Here is a 19,531-nt window from a genome sequence, read left to right on the forward strand (position 1 = left end):
TTACTCATAAACATATCCAATCACATTATAAGAACTCGGCCAGGCGAGGTGGCTCACGCCTGTAATCCCAGCACTTTGGGAGGCCGAGGCAGGTGGATCACTTGAGTTCAGGAGTTCAGGACCAGCGGGGCCAAAATGGTGAAACCTCGTCTCTATCAAAAACATAAAAAATTAGCCAGGTGTGGTGGTGCGCGCCTGTAATCCCAGCTACTCTGGAGGCTGAGGCAGGAGAATCACTTGAACCTGGGAGGTGAAGGTTGCAGTGAGCCGAGATCTTGCCACTGGACTGCAGCCTGGGTGACAGAGCGAGACTCTCTAAAAAAAAAAAAACAAAAAGACAGGAAAAAAAAAAAGAAAGAAAAAAAGAACTCACCTGTGTGCACTGCTCATCACTCAGGTTGGTTCTGTCTTGGGTCAAACTAGATGATTCACTTCTAAAAACAAAGAATTTTTTATTTTATTTTATTATTATTATACTTTAAGTTTTAGGGTACATGTGCACAATGTGCAGGTTTGTTACATATGTATACATGTGCCATGTTGGTGTGCTGCACCCATTAACTCGTCATTTAGCATTAGGTGTATCTCCTAATGCTATCCCTCCCCCCTCACCCCACCCCACAACAGTCCCCAGTGTGTGATGTTCCCCTTCCTGTGTCCATGTGTTCTTATTGTTCAGTTCTCACCTATGAGTAAGAACGTCCAGTGTTTGGTAAAAAACACAGAATTTTAATTTCACTTTTGTAATATTTTGTAACAACTGCCAATAAGTTTAAGAATTCTGACTTCCCTAGGGTAGGGTAAAGATAAAAGTGCATGAAGGCAGTGAAGAGTATTTATTTTGTCCATACAAAATACAGATTAGTGCAAAAGATGGTTATCTTATATATATTTTTTCTTTTTGGTACGTATTTTTTAAGGGCAAATTAGCAATAATTAGAGGAAGCACTTAATTAGTGCATATTATGTGCTAAACATTGTTCTAACCCTTTAATGTTCTCAATGACTCTATGAGATAAATCCTATTATTATCCTTATTACTGATGTGAGTCTACAAAGGCAGAGAGATAAAGTAACTTACCCAAGGTAATTCAGCTAATAAACAATGGAGCCAGAATTTGACGCTGGGCAAGCAGTATGGCTTCACTGAATGAACTCTTAACCAGTACACTCTGCAACCTCTTCCCATTATTAATGTGTGTCACAGGACAGTGATGACTATCTGAGCCAGTGGCGGTTGGGGTGGGGTTAGGGGGAGAATTTACTAAGACAGTTGTAGGTAAAGAAAGGCAGATTTCTTAGAGAAGGTATAAAAATATGTTGCAAGAAAGCAATGGGCAGCCAGCAATAGAGGAGCTGACTGCAAGGAAACAACGGCTTGCTGGGGATTTATAGAGTAGTATTTATGATGTATGCTGTATGCCGAAGAGGGCTTTGTGCAGTACTGATAATGCCAAAGTTGCAGTGAGCTAACTTGCAGGTGTCTGGTGATTAAGTTGGGCGCAGGAGAGCTGCATGTCCTGCACCATGAAAAAAGGCAGACTTATATACTTTCTGTCTTTGCTTTCTTTGCTCCCACCGTTCTGACTCCTTTTCCCTAATTAGGATTCCACAATGTGGATTCTAAAGATGTCTCCTGATGTCTCAGAAAATAAATTCCAAGGAGCATGAACTGATATCCAATGTCGGTTTGTAATGGCAACATCTTATCAAGCCCCCAAACTGATATTTCTTTAGATTCTACAAATGGGGCCTCAAGGAACAAGGTGAGGGGAAATACACAAGATCTTATTTGTACCAAATGTATAAAGTTCCCAACAGGAATGACACAGCAATGTAGACACCTGCATTGTCTAATGCCTATATCAGGAGCAGATAAAGAAAAATGCATTCTAAAAGAATCAGGGTTCCCGTTTTGTGTGGAGATTTCTAGAATTTTACCTCTAGGCAATCCTTAATTTTTAACCACAGACTGTAATGGCTAGGAACACAATCCAGCAAAACATATACATGGTAATATATAGTCACGATTAGAAGGGAAAATGGAAAAGTAGCAAAACACATTTGCTCGTTTCTCTTATAGTTGTAACTTCTACTGCTAAAATGATGTCTATGAGATGTAACACTTTGTTAGTAAGATTAACTGATCTTAAACCACAGAAGTCAGAATCTCCACGTGTACCTGTCTGCCGCCATGATGCCAGCCATGGTGACAGCACCAATAATCCCAATGAGTTTGTACTTGAATACGGTGCTAGAGAGCTGCTTTCTTATCACCAAGTGCATGTCATCCTGCAATGAGATGATGAAGAAAGATGAAAATGCTGGAATGGCACAGCAAAAGAAGGTATGGATATTGAGCCATATAGCTAGACTATAAAGGCTTTTATCGTTTACTGCTTTTTTTTTTTTTTTTGAGACGGAGTTTCATTCTTGTTGCCCAGGCTGGAGTGCAAAGGCGCAGTCTCGGCTCACTGCAACCTCTGCCTCCCAGGTTCAAACGATTCTCCTGCCTCAGCCTCCTGGGTAACTGGGATTACAGGCGCCCGCCACCATGCCCGGCTAATTTTGTATTTTTAGTAGAGACGGGGTTTCACCATGTTGGCTAGGCTGGTAAACTCCTGACCTCAGGTGATCCACCAGCCTTGGCCTTCCAAAATGCTGGGATTACAGGTGTGAACCACCACACCCAGCCCTGTGTGTCTTTAGCAAGTCAATTCATCTCTCCAAGTTTTAATTTTTACGTCTGTGAAATGGGGACTTTTTTTTTTTTTTCTTTGAGACGGTCTCGCTCTATCGCCCAGGCTAGAGTGCAGTGGCGCCATCTTGGCTCACTGCAAGCTCCACCTCCCGGGTTCATGCCATTCTCCTGCCTCAGCCTCCCGAGTAGCTGGGACTACAGGCACCCGCCACCAACCATGCCTGGATAATTTTTTGTATTTTTAGTAGAGACGGGGTTTCACCATGTTAGCCAGGATGGTCTCAATCTCCTGACCTCGTGATCCGCCTGCCATGGCCTCCCAAAGTGCTGGGATTACAGGTGTGATTACGTGCCTGGCCCGAAATGGAGAACGTTGTTTTAAAGATTAGAGATAAATTATAAAAAACTTCTAGAACAGTGCCTAGCACATGATAGACATTCAATAATATCTTTTATTGTTATTATTTCTATAAGGATATGAAAATTATCATAATGTTGATGACTGCTCAGCCAAAATAATGAACTAGAATAAAATACTCAGGTAAAGATTTAAACATGGAGGCAAGGCTGGGCGAAGTAGCTCATACCTGTCATCCTAACACTGGGAGGCTGAGGCGGCTGGACTGCTTGAACCCAAGAGTTCAAGACCAAAGACCAGCCTGGGTAACATAGCAAAACCTCGTTTCTATAGAAAATACAAAAATTAGCCAGCTGTGGTGGTGCATGCCTGTGGTCCTGGCTACTCGGAAGGCTGGGGTGGGAGGATCACCTGAGCCTGGGAAGTCAAGAACACAGTGAGCCAGGATCACATCACTGTACTCTAGCCTGGGTGACAGAGCCAGACACTGTCTCAAAATAAAATAAAATAATAAAATAAATATTGCTGAAAAACATTAAAGACATGGCCGGGCGCGGTGGCTCACGCTTGTAATCCCAGCACTTTGGGAGGCCGAGGCGGGCGGATCACGAGGTCAGGAGATCGAGACCGTGGTGAAACCTCGTCTCTACTAAAAAATACAAAAAATTAGCCGGGCGTGGTGGCGGGCGCCTGTAGTCCCAGCTACTCGGAGAGGCTGAGGCAGGAGAATGGCGTGAACCCGGGAGGCGGAGCTTGCAGTGAGCCGAGATTGCGCCACTGCACTCCAGCCTGGGCGACAGAGCGAGACTCCGTCTCAAGAAAAAAAAAAAAAAAAAACATTAAAGACATAAGTAAATGGAAAGAGCTATTGTCTTCATGGATTGGAAGACACTTAATATTGCTAATACCATTCAAAGTGATTCAGTGCAATCCTTATCAAAGTCCCACAACATGTTTTGCAGAAACAGAAAGATCCATACCAAAATTTGCATGGAATTTCAAGGGACCCCAAACTGCCAAAACCTTGAAAAAGAACAAAGTTGGAGGGCTCACACTTCCTGATTTCAATATTAATACAAAGCTACAGCAGTCAAAACAGTGTGGTGATGGCAGAAGGACAGACATATAGACCAATGAAATAGAATACAGAGTTCAAAGATAAGCCTTCATATATGTGACAAATTGATTTTTGACAAGGGTGCCAAAATCATTTCAATGGTGAAAGGACCATCTTCTTAACAAATGGCACTGGAAAAACTGGATATCCATGTGCAAAAGAATGAAGTTAAATCCTTAAAATATTAAAATACACTATATACAAACATTAACACAAAGTGGATCAAAGACCTAAATTTAAGAGCTAAAACTTTCTCTTAGAAGAAAATAAAAGAAAACCTTCATGACCTTGGATTCGGCAATGGTATCTTAAGCATGACAACCAAAAGGACAAGCAACACAAGAAAAAAATTGATAGAGAGTGGGTCGTACAGCTTTGGAGTGGCAACCTTCGTGGTGCCAGTGACGAAAAAGAGAATTAAATACGGGTGATGTTGAGAAAGGTAAGAAGATTTTTGTTCAGAAGTGTGTCCATTGCCACACGGTGGAAAAGGGAGGCAAGCACAAGACTGGGCCTAATCTCCATGGTCTCTTCATGTAGAAGACAGGTCAGGCCATTGGATTCTCTTACACAGACACCAGTAAGAACAAAGGCATCACCTGGGGAGAGGGTACACTGATGGAGTATTTGGAGAATCCCAAGAAGTACATCCCTGGAAGAAAAATGATCTTTGCCAGAATTAAGAAGGCGGAAAGGGTAAACTTGATAGCTTATCTCAAAAAAGCTACTAATGAGTAATAATTGGCCACTGCCTTATTTATTACAAAACAAATGTCTCATGACTTTTTTATGTGTACCATACTTTAATAGATGTCATACACCAGAATTCAGATCATGAATGACTGACAGAATATCTTCTTGGGTGGTCCTCATTTAAAACTAAGACTGGCCGGGCGCGGTGGCTCACACTTGTAATCCCAGCACTTTGGGAGGCCGAGGCGGGCAGATCACAAGGTCAGGAGATCGAGACCACGGTGAAATCCCGTCTCTACTAAAAATACAAAAAATTAGCCGGGTGTGGTGGCAGGCGCCTGTAGTCCCAGATACTCAGAGAGGCTGAGGCAGGAGAATGGCGTGAACCTGGGAGGCGGAGCTTGCAGTGAGCCAAGATTGAGCCACTGCACTCCAGCCTGGGTGAAAAATCGAGACTCCGTCTCAAAAAAAAAAAAAAAAAAAAAAAAAAAACTAAGACTGGCTTGTGGTTAAATGAATATGTTGTTTTTTTAAAATTTTAATAGTAATTCCAATTCAGTAAATGGTATCACTGTTTACCCCTTCTAAAGATATAATTAGATTTTGTTAGTCATGTTCAACTTTTCACAAAGATGGTGAGTGCCATCTTAAAACTTAATGGAGGCTGGGAGCAGTAGCTCACGCCTGTAATCACAGCACTTTGAGAGGCTGAGACAGGCAGATCATGAGGTCAAGAGATTGAGATCATCCTGGCCAACATGGTGAAACCCCGTCTCTACTAAAAATACAAAAATTAACTGGGCGTTGTGGCGCATGCCCGTAGTCTCAGCTACACAGGAGGCTGAGGCAGGAGAATCGCTTGAACCTGGGAGGCGGAGGTTGGAGTGAGCCAAGATTGTGCCACTGCACTCCAGCCTAGCCCTAGCGACAGAGTAAGATTCCATCTCAAAAAAAAAAAAAAAAAAAAAAGAAAGGAAAAGAAAAAAAAAAATAGATAAATTTGACTTTATTGAAACTAAATACTTTAGTGCATAAAAGGACACTATCAAGGGAGTGAAAACCCATAGAATGGGAGAAAATATTTGCAAATCATGTATCTGATAAGGGATCAATATCCAGAATATATAAATAACTCCTATACCTCAACAATGACAAAAACCTAATTTAAAAATGGGCAAAGAGCTGACCACGGTGGCTCGTGCCTGTAATGCCAGCACTTTGGGAGGCCGAGGTGGGTGGATCTCCTGAGCTCAAGCGTTCCAGACCAGTCTGGGTAACATGATGAAACCTCATGTCTACCAAAATTATAAAAAATTAGCTGGGCATGGTGGTGCACACCTGTGGTCCCAGCTACTCAGGAGGCTGACATGGGAGGATCTCTTGAGCCTGGGAGGTGGAGGTTGCAGTAAGCCAAGATAACACCACTGCACTCCAACGTGTGTGACAGAGTGAGATCCCATCTCAAAAACAAAACAAACAAAAATGGGTAAAGGACTTGAATAGACATTTCTACAAAAATACAGAAATGGCCAAGAAGTACATGAAAAGATGCTTAACATCATTAGTCATTAGAAAATGCAAATCAAACCACAATGAGATACCACTTCGCACTCATCAGAATGATTATAATTAAAAAATAGGGCCTGGCGAGGTGGCAGGTACCTGTAGTCCCAGGTACTCAGGAGGCTGAGGTGGGAAGACTGCTTAAGCACGGGATTTTCAGGCTGCAGTGAAGTATGATTGCGCCACTGCACTGCAGCTTGGGTGATGGAGTAAGACCCTATCTAAAAATAATAATAATTTTTAAATTAATTAATAAAAATCAAAAGAAATTTTTAAGAAAGGAAAATAAATGTTGGCAAGGATATGGAGAAATTGGAACCTACATACATTGTTGGTGGGAATGTAAAATTATGCAGCTGCTATGGAAAGCAGTTTGGTGGTTCCTCAAAATGGTAAACATATGGTCATCATATGACCCAGCAATTCCACTCTTAGATATACACCCTAAAGAACTGAAAACAGGGACTCAAACAAATATTTGTAAACCAATGGTCACAGCAACATTATTCAAATGGCCAAAAGGTGGAAACAACCCAAGTGTACATCAATGGATGAATGGATAAATAAAATGTGGTATAAACAAAGAATGGGGGCCAGGCGCAGTGGCTCACGCCTATAGTCCCAACACTGTGGGAGGCCGAGGAGGGTGGATCACTTGAGGTCAGCAGTTCAAGACCAGCCTGGCCAACATGATGAAACCCCAACTCTACTAAAAATACAAAAATTAGCTGGGCATGGTGGTGCACGCCTGTAATCCCAGCCACTCAGGAGGCTGAGGCAAGAGAATTGCTTGAACCCAGGAGGCAGAGGTTGCAATAAGCCAAGATTGTGCCATTGCACTCAAGCCTGGGCGACAGAGTGAGACTCCGTCTCAACAAAACAAAATAAAACACAACAACAACAAAAACAAAGAATGGAATTATTTATTTATTTATTTATTTATTATTATTATTTTTTGAGACGGAGTCTCCCTCTGTCGTCCAGGCTGGAGTGCAGTGGCACGATCTCGGCTCACTGCAAGCTCCGCCTCCCGGGTTCACGCCATTCTCCTGCTTCAGCCTCCCAAGTACCTGGGACTACAGGTGCCTCCACCACGTCCAGCTAATTTTTTGTATTTTTATTAAAGACAGGGTTTCACCGTGTTAGCCAGGATGGTCTCGATCTCCTGACCTCATGATCTGCCAGCCTCGGCCTTCCAAAGTGCTGGGATTACAGGCGTCAGCCACTGCGCCCGGCCAAGAATGGAATTATTATAGCTGTAATGGGAATAAAGTTCTGATGCATGCTACAACCTACATGAACCTTGAAAATATTATGCTAAGTGAAATAAGCGAGACACAAAAGGATACATATCGTATGATTCCATTTATATGAGGCATCTAGAATGAACAAATCCATAGACAGAATGTGATTAGTGATTACTAGGGGGTGGGGAGAGGAAGATGGCAAATTATTGCCTAATGGGTACAAAGTTTGTTTGGGATGATCAGGAAGTTCTAGAAATGGATAGTGGCAATGGTTGTATAACACTGCGAATATACTTAATGCTACTAAATTGTACCCTTAAAAACAGCTTAAACGGTCTATTTTATGTTATGTATATTTTATCAAAATTCAAAAATAAAATAAAATAATGAAGTAGCTTTATATTGCTGATTTGAAGCAATCTCCAAAATAAACTGCTAAATGCAAAAGGTAAGATGTAGAACAAGAAGGGAAAGGAAACTGCCGGGCGTGGTGGCTCACGCCTGTAATCCCAGCACTTTGGGAGGCTGAGGCAGGTGGATCACGAGGTCAGGAGATCAAGACCATCCTGGCTAACACGGTGAAACCCCGTCTCTACTAAAAATACAAAAAATTAGCTGGGCGAGGTGGCGGGCGACTGTAGTCCCAGCTACGTGGGAGGCTGAGGCAGGAGAATGGCGTGAACCCCGGGGGGCGGAGCCTGCAGTGAGCCGAGATTGCACCACTGCACTCCAGCCTGGGTGAAAGTGCGAGACTCCGTCTCAAAAAAAATAAATAAATAAAATAAAAATAAAATAAAGAAGGGAAAGGAAACTACAGGTAAACACAAATTTGTAAATTCTCAGAACATCTCAGAAGATTATAAAGTGATTTCCCCTGTGGGAGACAAACCAGGTGCCTACAGAACTGAGAAGAAGTGAGAGTTATTTTTCACTGGATACTCTTCTATACGTTTTGAATTTTATATGACACATGTACATTACCCAGTCCAAAATTTTTTTTTTTAATTAAAAAAATGTGCTGACTGGGGATCCAAGAAAGGGGGGGAAAAGAGATAAAAAATATGATGGCTCTGGCCAGGCGCGGTAGCTCATGCCTGTAATCCCAGCACTTTGGGAGGCCGAGGCTGGCGGATCATGAGGTCAGGAGATCGAGACCATCCTGGTTAACATGGTGAAACCCTGTCTTTACTAAAAATACAAAAAATTAACCAGGCGTGGTGGCAGGCGCCTGTAGTCCCAGCTACTCGGGAGGCTGAGGCAGGAGAATGCTGTGAACCCAGGAGGCGGAGTTTGCAGTGAGCCGAGATTGCGCCACTACACTCCAGCCTGGGCGACGGTGCGAGACTCCATCTCAAAAAATAAAAAAAAGTATATATATACGTGTATATATATAATACGTACATATATACGTGTATATATATAATACGTATATATATACACACATATATACACATATATATACACACATATATACATATATACATATACACACATATACACACATATATACACATATATATACACACATATATATACACATATATATATACACATACATATATATACACATATATATGTATATATAGGCTGGTTGTTCAAAGTCACAGTCCAGTATGAATTACTGCCATAAGGTAGCACTAAAAATACAAACGAGTTACAAGTTATGATTCCAATCTAATCTCTTCCTTTTGTTTTATTTTATTTATTTATTTAATTATTTATTTTGGGATAGAGTCTTACTCTGTTGCCCTGGCTGGAGTGCAGTGGCACAATCATGGCTCACTGACGGGCTTTCACCATGGTGCCCAGGCTGGTCTCAAACTCCAGGGCACATGTGATTTGCCTGCCTTCGCCTCCCAAAGTGCTGGGATTACCGCCTGGCTTTTTCAGTGAATGGTGTCCACAAACGAAAGCAAGCCCATGTGAAGTTCACATTAGATGGAGATGTTTCTTAGGAAACAAGGCAATTCTGTGTCCCCACTGCACTCAGAACCTGAACTGTTTCATGGTTAGCTGATCACAGACCCATCTCTACCCTAATAGACAAAGCTTTTTGAGGGCAGAGGATCTAATATATCAGTGCCTGGCACAGAATAGGCACTTAATGTTTGTGGTAAGAATAAAAAAATGCTAGTACTATGGCTATGTACTCCATTTCCACTACTACACACTAGCAAATCTATCATTTGCTTGTTTTTTTTTTTCTAGCAAATTTCAAGTAAAGAGGTTTAAAATTAATACAAAATACTGAGAATACAAAAATTAGCTGGGTATGGTGGCACGTGCCTGTAGTCCCAGCTACTTGGGAGGCTGAGGCAGGAGAATTGCTTGAACCCAGGAGGCGGAGGTTGCACTGAGCTGAGATCGTGCCAACTGCACTCCAGTCTAGGAGACAGAGCTAGACTCCATCTCAGGAAAAAAAAAAAAAAGAATCTTTCCCAGCATATTGCCTCTTACCTGGATGTGGCTGCTGGCTTCATTCTGTTTGCTAAATGCCAGTGTGCTGAGAACATAGAAGAGTTTTCGTATTTGCTGAGGGGATATGTTATCCAGATAATCTAAAATGCCCTGTGGAAAAAATGATGACAACAATGAGGCTAGCAGCTAACATTTTTCCCTTAAAATTCAAAAAATTAAAATCCCTTTAAAAGAGACACACATAGATAGCCAGGTATCTAAAACTTTTTAGCTCTCTTAAAAGCTCAAGTTCTAAAAGCTATGCTCAGAGCCCAAAGGTTTGATAGACTAGATATAAACTGAGAAAACTCTTACAACTTTCTAAATCTCTTATTATCAGAGACTAGGAACTATCAGGAAACATAAAGTTTTCTTTATCCTCTTCACTCTGAACCACAATCCTGGGCTTTAATCATCTACTGCTTAATCATTCCAATGCACCTCCCAGTTGGTATTCTTTACCTCCACCTTTCCCTTTCTTTCAGTGAAAACAATATTCTACCAAAAGTTATGTCTTTACCCTATTCCTTGCCATATCATCCCTTCCCAGCTTCTACTCCATGAATTATTTCTCCCTTCTCTACAGATCTGGAAGGAGTCACAAGGAAAGTATTTACTTTGTGACTTTGGGAAATGCCTCAGCTTTTCTCATCTGTAACGTGGCGATAATAATAGCTATAGTACCTTTCATGGTTTGTCTGAGGATAAAGTAATAAAACAGCTTTGCAAACTTTTAATTAATTTTTTAAAATTTCCATTTCTTCCTCTCTATTGAATCCTTTCTCTCAGCCTACAAGCAATCTCAAACCTCCTCATCTAAAAAATAATCTCCCTTGCAACCAGCTTCTTTCTCAAGCTACTTTTTTTATTCTCTCCTCCTTGATGCTTCTCAACATTGACTCTATTCCCCAAGTCTTCAAGTTACTGCTCTCTGGCTTCCACCCTTATAATTCAATTAACACTGTTCTCTCAGAGGTTACCAGAGGTATCCTAATTGCCAAAGCCAATAGCCTCTGCTCCACCTTCAACCTCTATAGTATCCAACACTGGAGATAAATCCGTCACTCTTTTTTTTTTTTTTTTGATGGAGTTTCGCTCTTCTCTTCTAGGCTGGAGTGTGATGGCATGATCTCAGCTCACCGCAACCTCCACCTCCTGGGTTCAAGTGATTCTCCTGCCTCAGCCTCCTGAGTAGCTGGGATTACAGGCATGCACCACAATGCCCAGCTAATTTTTGTATTTTTAGTAGAGAAGGAGTTTCTCCATGTTGGTCAGGCTGATTCGAACTCCCAACTTCAGGTGATCCGTCTGCCTCGGCCTCCCAAAGTGCTGGGATTACAGGCGTGAGTCACCGCGCCCGGCCAATCCCTCACTCTTGAAACTCATTCCTGGGCTTTTGCTACCTGACATCCTTTAAGCTCACATTATTAATCTTCCAGTTTTTTCATTTTCCTTCTACGGACATTTGCTTTCATCTGCCACTTAAACTTTAACCTTCTCAAAACAAAATGTCTGTGCTCTTCTAAGCTTCTTTTTTTTTTTTTGAGACAGAGTCTTGCTCTGTTGCCCAGACTGGAGTGCAGTGGTGTTATCTTGGCTCACTGCAAGCTCCGCCTCCCAGGTTCACGCCACTCTCCTGCCTCAGCCTCCTGAGTAGCTGGGACTACAGGCGACTGCCACGACGCCCAGCTAATTTTTGTATTTTTAGTACAGACAGGGTTTCACCATGTTAGCCAGGATGGTCTCTATCTCCTGACCTCGTGATTTGCCCGCCTTGGCCTCCCAAAGTGCTGGGATTACAGGCATAAGCCACCGCGCCCAGCCTGCCACATATTCTTAACAGTCACCAAGTCATGTTAATTCTAACACCAAATTGTCTCTTAAGCCATCATTTCTTCTACATTCCCGTGACCAAAATCCGGCCCTTACACTCACTCCCTTAGACCATTTCAGTGGTCTCCAATCCACCCATCATATAGCCTACTGAGTTATCTCTCAATGCTGAGTAGATTAGGTCAACTCTATGTAAAAACTAGTAATAGCTTATTGTCTAGAAAATAAAGTTGAGGCCGGGCGCGGTGGCTCAAGCCTGTAATCCCAGCACTTTGGGAGGCCGAGGCGGGCGGATCACGAGGTCAGGAGATCGAGACCATCCTGGCTAACACAGTGAAACCCCATCTCTACTAAAAATACAAAAAATTAGCCGGACGTGTTGGCAGGCGCCTGTAGTCCCAGCTACTCGGGAGGCTGAGGCAGGAGAATGGCATGAACCCGGGAGGCGGAGCTTGCAGTGAGCCGAGATCGCGCCATTGCACTCCCGCCTGGGAGACAGAGCAAGACTCCGTCTCGAAAAAAAAAAAAAAAAAAAAAAAGAAAATAAAGTTGAAACTCTTTAGCATGTTATTTGAGGCTCTTTGCAACATGGGCCTGTCTTATGTCTTACCAGCCTTGCCTCCCATCATTCCTCTCCATATATATCCTATTCTCCAGTCATGTTTGTTTGCTTCTCATTCCTCAGTCACACCATTGACTTGGGCACCAGTTTGCTTCTGCTCAAACTCTTCTCTGCCTAGAATGCACTTCCCATACTTTCTCTTGTCAGTCATTCCCATCCTTCAGCAATCACGCACATCGCCTCTTTGAAGAATTCTCCAGCTTCCCAGGCTAAATTTAATTATTCTTGCTCTGTTGTATCTATAGTACTTTACCAGAGAATTCACCATGTTGTATTTATAGTGACTTGCTTATGTGTCTTAGTCTTTGACATCAAAGGCAAGGGCCTACTTTACATTCATAGCACCCAGAACAGAGCTTAGCCTGTAGGTTAGGTATAAAAAAGTATTTGCTGAATGAATTAACACATAGATAGAACAGTCAATTTTTATTTATATTACTTGCCCATCATCTCACCTCCTTCCCACCTCCTCCCACCAATTATAGTATTCAATATCTAAAGTACAAGAAGCCAGTAAGATACCTTTACAAAGACAGCATTCATCATCATAGCAGATGGGTTTAACACTACCAACTCTAGGAGGACATCTAAGGCAGTATCAACTTCAGCTTCATTCCCACTGCAGATATGGGTCACTAAGGCACCAACCACTTCCTATACAGGGGAAAGTCAATAGGACAGTGTAAAACAAAATATGGATGGCCATTCTAAAGGGATTCACCCCCAAGGCCTCTCCAATCTCTTCTTCGTTAAAATCACAATCAACCCAATCCCATCATCTATTATCTAGTTTTCATTAATGTTGGCTTCAGGAGATTTAGGAATATGCCAGTGTAACTTGACCATCCCGTCTTGACCTATTTCCCATATTTTATCAGTGAGCACTACCTAAGCCCTCCTGATTTTGCTCCTTGGCATAGTTTTCCTCTTTCTTTTTCCCATATGGGTTAAATTTTACCCTTTAAGTTGAGGTTGTACAAGATCAGTTGAAATTCCTCAAAAAGATGGCACTCAAGGAGCTAAAAGCTTTAAAGGTTTTCTCTATATAGTACAGGCTAGATTTGCATGTTTCCAAGCAAACATGGATCATGATAGTGTCTCTAAGACATTAAGAGGGTTCAAAAATGTCTTAGATGCCATTCTCCCTTTATACTGTCACTCCATCATAGTCATAACAGAATTATATTCTTAACTGCAACAGCTACCTCATGTCAGCTGCAACTATTGCTCTACTTTAAATGTTTAAAATTTTTTTACAAATCTTCATTTTAAAAGCTCCATTCAAATGTGTTTTAACATTGTTAATGATAGGAAGAATATATGTAAAAATACAAAATAAGACACTGTTCTTTACTTGCTTTCATAAACATTTTCCACAAATACAGTCCTCCCTCTCTGGATATATGCTATTAAAATATGTCTCGGCCAGGCCCGATGGCTCATGCCTGTAATCCCAGCCGAGGCAGGCAGATCACCTGAGGTCAGGGGTTCGAGACCAGCCTGGCCAACATGGTGAAACCCTGTCTTTACTAAAAATACAAAAAATTAGCCGGGCGTGGTGGTGTGTGCCTGTAATCACAGCTACTCAGGAGGCTGAGACAGGAGAATCGCTTGAACCCGGGAGGCGAAGGTTGCAGTGAGCCGAGATAGCACCACTGCACTCCAGCCTGGACATGAAGAGCAAAACCCCGTCTCAAAACAAAACAAAAAAAAGTGTCTCATGTTTTGAAACAGACTAGATCTGGATCTTAATTTCAGACAGAGAATTTTAGAGCTCAGAACACAGAGTTAGATCCACCAGTCAAGTCTCTTCATTTCGTCAAGGCTAGGACTAGAATTGAGCTTTCTTGAGACCCAGTTCAGAGTTCCTTCCCCTTCAGTGAGTTCCAACCAATAAGAAATAAACATCAGATTATTTTCCCTTTCCATGTTCCCTCCTTGCCAAAATAAATGTTTCAACATACCTGCTGGCAGTACGTGTCAAAAAACTTAAATGCATATTTGTATAGGAGACTGCCAAATGAAATTATACTCTGGTCTGGAGAGTGAAGCAAACTCTGAGCCAGCGAGAGAATGGATGAACACATATCCTTAAGAACCTTGAGTGGGGAAGAGTAGAGAGAGAAAAGAAGCTGTAGGAAACAGTTAGTACACAACCGGAGTTGCTTATCCTTTTGGAATGTCAGACTTCTCCTCCCTAGCTCTCATTTTAACTTAGGAAATCTTAATCTTTGTTTTACACAAAAATAATCCTTCATCATTCTGAGATTATTCTCAGCATCAATGGGATTCCACGTTTGGATAATAATTGACCTTTAAGCTCAAAGAAGTTAAATTACAAGCCTAATAGAACGTTCCTATCTGCTCAATTTGGGATTGGAGGCCAGATCTTCTAAATACCAGTTTCCCCATGCAATCACACTATCCCCCAGGGATGTTTCACCTTGGTTATAATTTGAAGTAGGTCTATAAAGTTCAATGCTAAGTAAACTGATTTTTTTAAAAGATCAAGAAGAGAAGTGATCATACCCTACCAATAATGCAATATACATAGATATTAATGGACCCAGACTAAATAACAAGTTAATAAACATAGCTTCCTTATTGATACCATAATTTTTAAAAATCTTATATTTAGTACTAAGCTGGGTATAATGCTTTATTGGGGAAAATGCAATGAAAAATTACACACGGTTTCTGCATCTAGAAAATTACAGCCCAAAACATATATAATTGGCAGAAATAAACACAGAAAGAACTGCAAGATAAAATAATACAACCATTAAATCTATTCCTAAATATAAAATTTAAGACCCAGCAAGGTATTCTCATTAGCTCCTAACCCAAACCCCAAACCACTGACTCATCCAGTTTTCTAAGTTCTATACTGTTAATATCCTGAACGTTCAGCCAGCAAAACACTATTCCTAGCTTATAAAATTCCACTTTGAATAATTTACATTTCCAGAGGAATTATCACCTAAAGTCCACAGTTTTGAATGGCCAAAGAGTGATAGTTCAAATAGGTACATATTTACATTTCTACTAGTTTCTACAGGCTGGTCCTATTCCCCTCAAGGTTTTTATAAGCTACTTAAATAGGATACGGAAGGCCAGTCTGTCAAAGTTGCAAACTGCATTGAGATAGGCAATTAAAATGATTAATGCAAAAATAAAATTCAAAAATCTCAATGGGTTTGAACAATGGACTGAAATAAGATGAAATTTTATATGGGAGCTGTAAAGCTTTCCATTTCAGATAAAAAATTATATAGTCTCTGACACTTACTAAGTAATGAATAGAGAATGTACTCTGGAGCAGCTGTTCTTGAATGCAGCCTGATCGAATCTTATTTCTTAGCACCCTTTCAATATACTTCTTTGTCTGAGTATTGGTGCTATAGATGATGAAAAGCATCACCAGGTCAAACACCTATTGTCAATAAATATGCAATAAAAGAAAAACAGTTAACAAATCAGTACATTTGCTACAATGAAACAGTAGCTTTTCCTCTAATTAAAACACAGAAAGGATAATGCTCATTTGTTCCACACACTCCCCTGGGAGTATCTACACTTTTCACAAAACTCAGAAATATTTTTCAGATAAATAAAGTGCCACAACTGTTAACCATTGGTACCCCTTAAGAATACAGAGCAGGCCAGGCACGGTGGCTCACGCCTGTAATCCCAGCACTTGGGAGGCCAAGGCAGGCAGATCACAAGGTCAGGAGATGGAGACCATCCTGACAAACACGGTGAAACCCCATCTCTACTAAAAATACAAAAAATTAGCCAGGTGTGGCGGTGTGCACCTGTAGTCCCAGCTGCTGGGGAGGCTGAGGCAGAAGAATGGCGTGAACCCGGCAGGCAGAGCTTGCAGTGAGCTGAGATCGCACCACTGCACTCCAGCCTGGGTGAGACAGCGAGACTCCATTCTCAAAAAACAAAAAACAAAAAAAAAAACAAAACAAAAGAATACAGAGCAATATGCATAAAAGTGATATTACTGCAGAAGTAACTCTGAACATCTTGATATTTATTAAAAGAAAAATTCAATAACTTGCCAACTCCAGTGTGTATTTGTTGCCAACTACAGTATGTATTTTCACTATTACTAGGAAAATTACTAGGCCGGGCGCGGTGGCTCATGCCTGTAATCCCAGCACTTCGGGAGGCTGAGATGGGTGGATCACGAGGTCAGGAGTTCAAGACCAGCCTGGCCAAGATGCTGAAACCCCGTCTCTACTAAAAATACACAAATTAGCCAGGCAAGGTGGCACACACCTGTAATCCCAGCTACTTGGGAAGCTGAGGCAGGAGAATCGCTTAAACTCAGGTGACAGAGGTTGCAGTGAGCCAAGATCGAGCCACTGAACTCGAGCCTAGGTGACAGAGCAAGGCTTTGTCTCAAAAAAAAAAAAGGAAAATTACTTTGTGAAAAGTTGGAAAGACTATAAATGCCCATCAATACATCAATACAGGAAAGGTTCAATAAATTATGATGGAGTAATTTTAATTTTTGGAATATTACACAGTCATCAAAAAGAATAAGCCATGCTGGGCGTGGTGGCTCACGCCTATAATCCCAGCACTTTGGAAGGCCCAGGTGGGCAGATTACCTGAGGTCAGGAGTTCGAGACTAGCCTGGCCAACATGGTGAAACCGCATCTCTACCAAAAATACTGACAAAAAAATTAGTTGGTCATGGTGGCAGATGCCTGCAATCCCAGCTACTCGGGAAGCTATGGCAAGTGAATCACTTAAACCTGGGAGGCAGAGGTTACAGTGAGCCGAGATTGTGTCACTGCACTCCAGCCTAAGCGATGGAGCAAAGCTCTATCTAAAAAAAATTTTAAATTAAAAAATTAAAAACAAAAAGAATAAGCTAGACCAGGGGTCCCCAACCCCTGGACCACAGAGTCCGTGGTCTGCTAGGAATCAAGCTGCACAGCACGAGGTGAGGGGTGGTCAAGTGGGCATTACCACCTGAGATCTGCCTCCTGTCAGAATAGCAGCTGCATTAGATTCTCATGGGAGTGTGAACCCTATTGTGAACTGCACATGCACAGGATCTAGGCTGCACATTCCTTATGAGAATCTAAGTAGTGCCTGATGATCTAAGGTGGAACAGTTTCATCCTGAAATCATGCCCTGACATGGTCTGTGGAAAAACTCTCTTCCATGAAACCAGTCCGTGGTGCCAAAAAGGTTAGGGACTGCTGAGCCATACTATATTTTTTGACAGAGAAAAAACATTCCTGACATGAAGTGGAAAAAACAGCAACCTGCAAAGGGATAATCAGGCTTGGCATGGTGGCTCATGCCTATAATCCCACTGCTTTTCGAGGTTGAGGAGGGAGGATCACTTGAGCCCAGGAGGTGGAGGCAACAGTGAGCTATGATTATGCCACTGCACTCCAGCTTGGGTGAAAGCAAGACCTGGTCTCCTGAAAAACAAAACAAGGCCGGTGCAGTGGCTCACGCCTATAATCCCAGCACTTTGGGAGGCCGAGGCAGGCAGATCACGAGGTCAGGAGATCGAGACCATCCTGGCTAACTCGATGAAACCCCATCTCTACTAAAAATACAAAAAATTAGCCAGGTGTGGCCAGGCGCGGTGGCTGACGCTTGTAATCCCAGCACTTTGGGAGGCCGAGGCGGGAGGATCACGAGGTCAGGAGATCGAGACCATGGTGAAACCCCGTCTCTACTAAAAATACAAAAAAAAAATTAGCCGGGTGTGGTGGCGGGTGCCTGTAGTCCCAGCTACTCGGAGAGGCTGAGGCAGGAGAATGGCCTGATCCCGGGAGGCGGTGCTTGCAGTGAGCCGAGATTGCGCCACTGCACTCCAGCCTGGGTGACAGAGCGAGGCTCCGTCTCAAAAACAAAAACAAACAAACAAAATAAAAATTTAGCCGGGCATGGTGGCGGGTGCCTGTACTCCCAGGTACTTGGGAGGCTGAGGCGGGAGAATGGCGTGAACCCAGGAGGCGGAGCTTGCAGTGAGCCGAGATCATGCCACTGCACCCCAGCCTAGGTGACAGAGTGAGACCCCATCTCAAAAAAAAAAAAGAAAAAGAAAAACAAAACAAAAAAAGAGAAAACATTGGGAGTGTATTCAGGGCAACCTGAGTCTATGCTTCCAGGTAAAAAAAAAAAAAAAAGTCAAAAAGGCAAGCAGGACAAACAAGAAAAAACAAAACAAATTTTACTACTTCTCTTAACTGAATGCCCCATTCCTTAGGACACCAAAATTGAGAGTTATTAGACCAGAATACAGTCATTAAAGATAATGAAGACAATGCAGACCTTGAAATATTTATGACAGGAGAAAAAATGTTAAGAAAAAAAGTAAGAATACAAATTATATTTATATAATGATTACAAATATGTAAAAATAGGAATGCAGGCAGCCAAGGCGGTAAATTTATGTTTATCCAAAACCAAAAACACTGTGTTGGAGTACTTTGATATTTTTCACCACAAAAAATTATGAATTTTCATTGCTTTATTCAGCATCATGAAAGCTTTTAAGATGGTCATCCAAAAATTGGATAACAAAACTAACAAAAATCCCACAAAACAGATTGCAACCAAAGAAAAATCTTTAAAGGCAACCAATCAGCACCAAAGGAACTCAATCATCTAGCTTTTTATCTTTTGAGACGGAGTCTTGCACTGTCACCCAGGCTGGAGTGCAGTGGCGTGTGCCACCAGGCCAGGCTAATTTTTTTTTGTATTTTTAGTAGAGACAGGGTTTTGCTACATTGGCCAGGCTGGTCTCAAACTCCTGACCTCAGATGATCCGCCTGCCTCAGCCTCCAAAGTGCTGGGATTATAGGCGTGAGCCACCACGCCCGGCCAATCATCTGGCTTTTTGATGGAAGGTATTTCTAGAATTAATAGAGACATAAGATCCAGTACCACTGCCTTGACA

At 41.9% G+C, this 19,531-nt stretch overlaps 1 protein-coding gene and 1 pseudogene across 16 annotated transcripts in view; one reads left to right on the top strand and one right to left on the bottom strand.

Moving 5' to 3' along the window:
- The window catches only part of FANCD2 (FA complementation group D2), a 73,641-nt gene that overhangs the window by 34,899 nt on the left and 19,211 nt on the right, over positions 1–19,531 (bottom strand). For 15 of the 16 annotated variants that reach the window (XM_063630362.1, XM_063630360.1, XM_063630358.1 and 12 more), the window contains 6 exons: positions 15,881–16,024; positions 14,556–14,690; positions 13,114–13,245; positions 10,137–10,247; positions 2,183–2,292; positions 374–434 (listed from right to left, as the gene is read on the bottom strand). In XM_063630362.1, the coding sequence (XP_063486432.1) occupies positions 374–434; positions 2,183–2,292; positions 10,137–10,247; positions 13,114–13,245; positions 14,556–14,690; positions 15,881–16,024 (693 nt within the window). The remainder of the gene's footprint in view (positions 1–373; positions 435–2,182; positions 2,293–10,136; positions 10,248–13,113; positions 13,246–14,555; positions 14,691–15,880; positions 16,025–19,531) is intronic. The other variant, XM_055260483.2, reaches the window with a different exon arrangement.
- LOC129471677 (cytochrome c-like) lies at positions 4,491–4,948 on the top strand (annotated as a pseudogene).

This window comes from Symphalangus syndactylus, chromosome 21, assembly GCF_028878055.3.
Source record: "Symphalangus syndactylus isolate Jambi chromosome 21, NHGRI_mSymSyn1-v2.1_pri, whole genome shotgun sequence".
Taxonomy (NCBI): Eukaryota; Metazoa; Chordata; class Mammalia; order Primates; family Hylobatidae; genus Symphalangus; species Symphalangus syndactylus.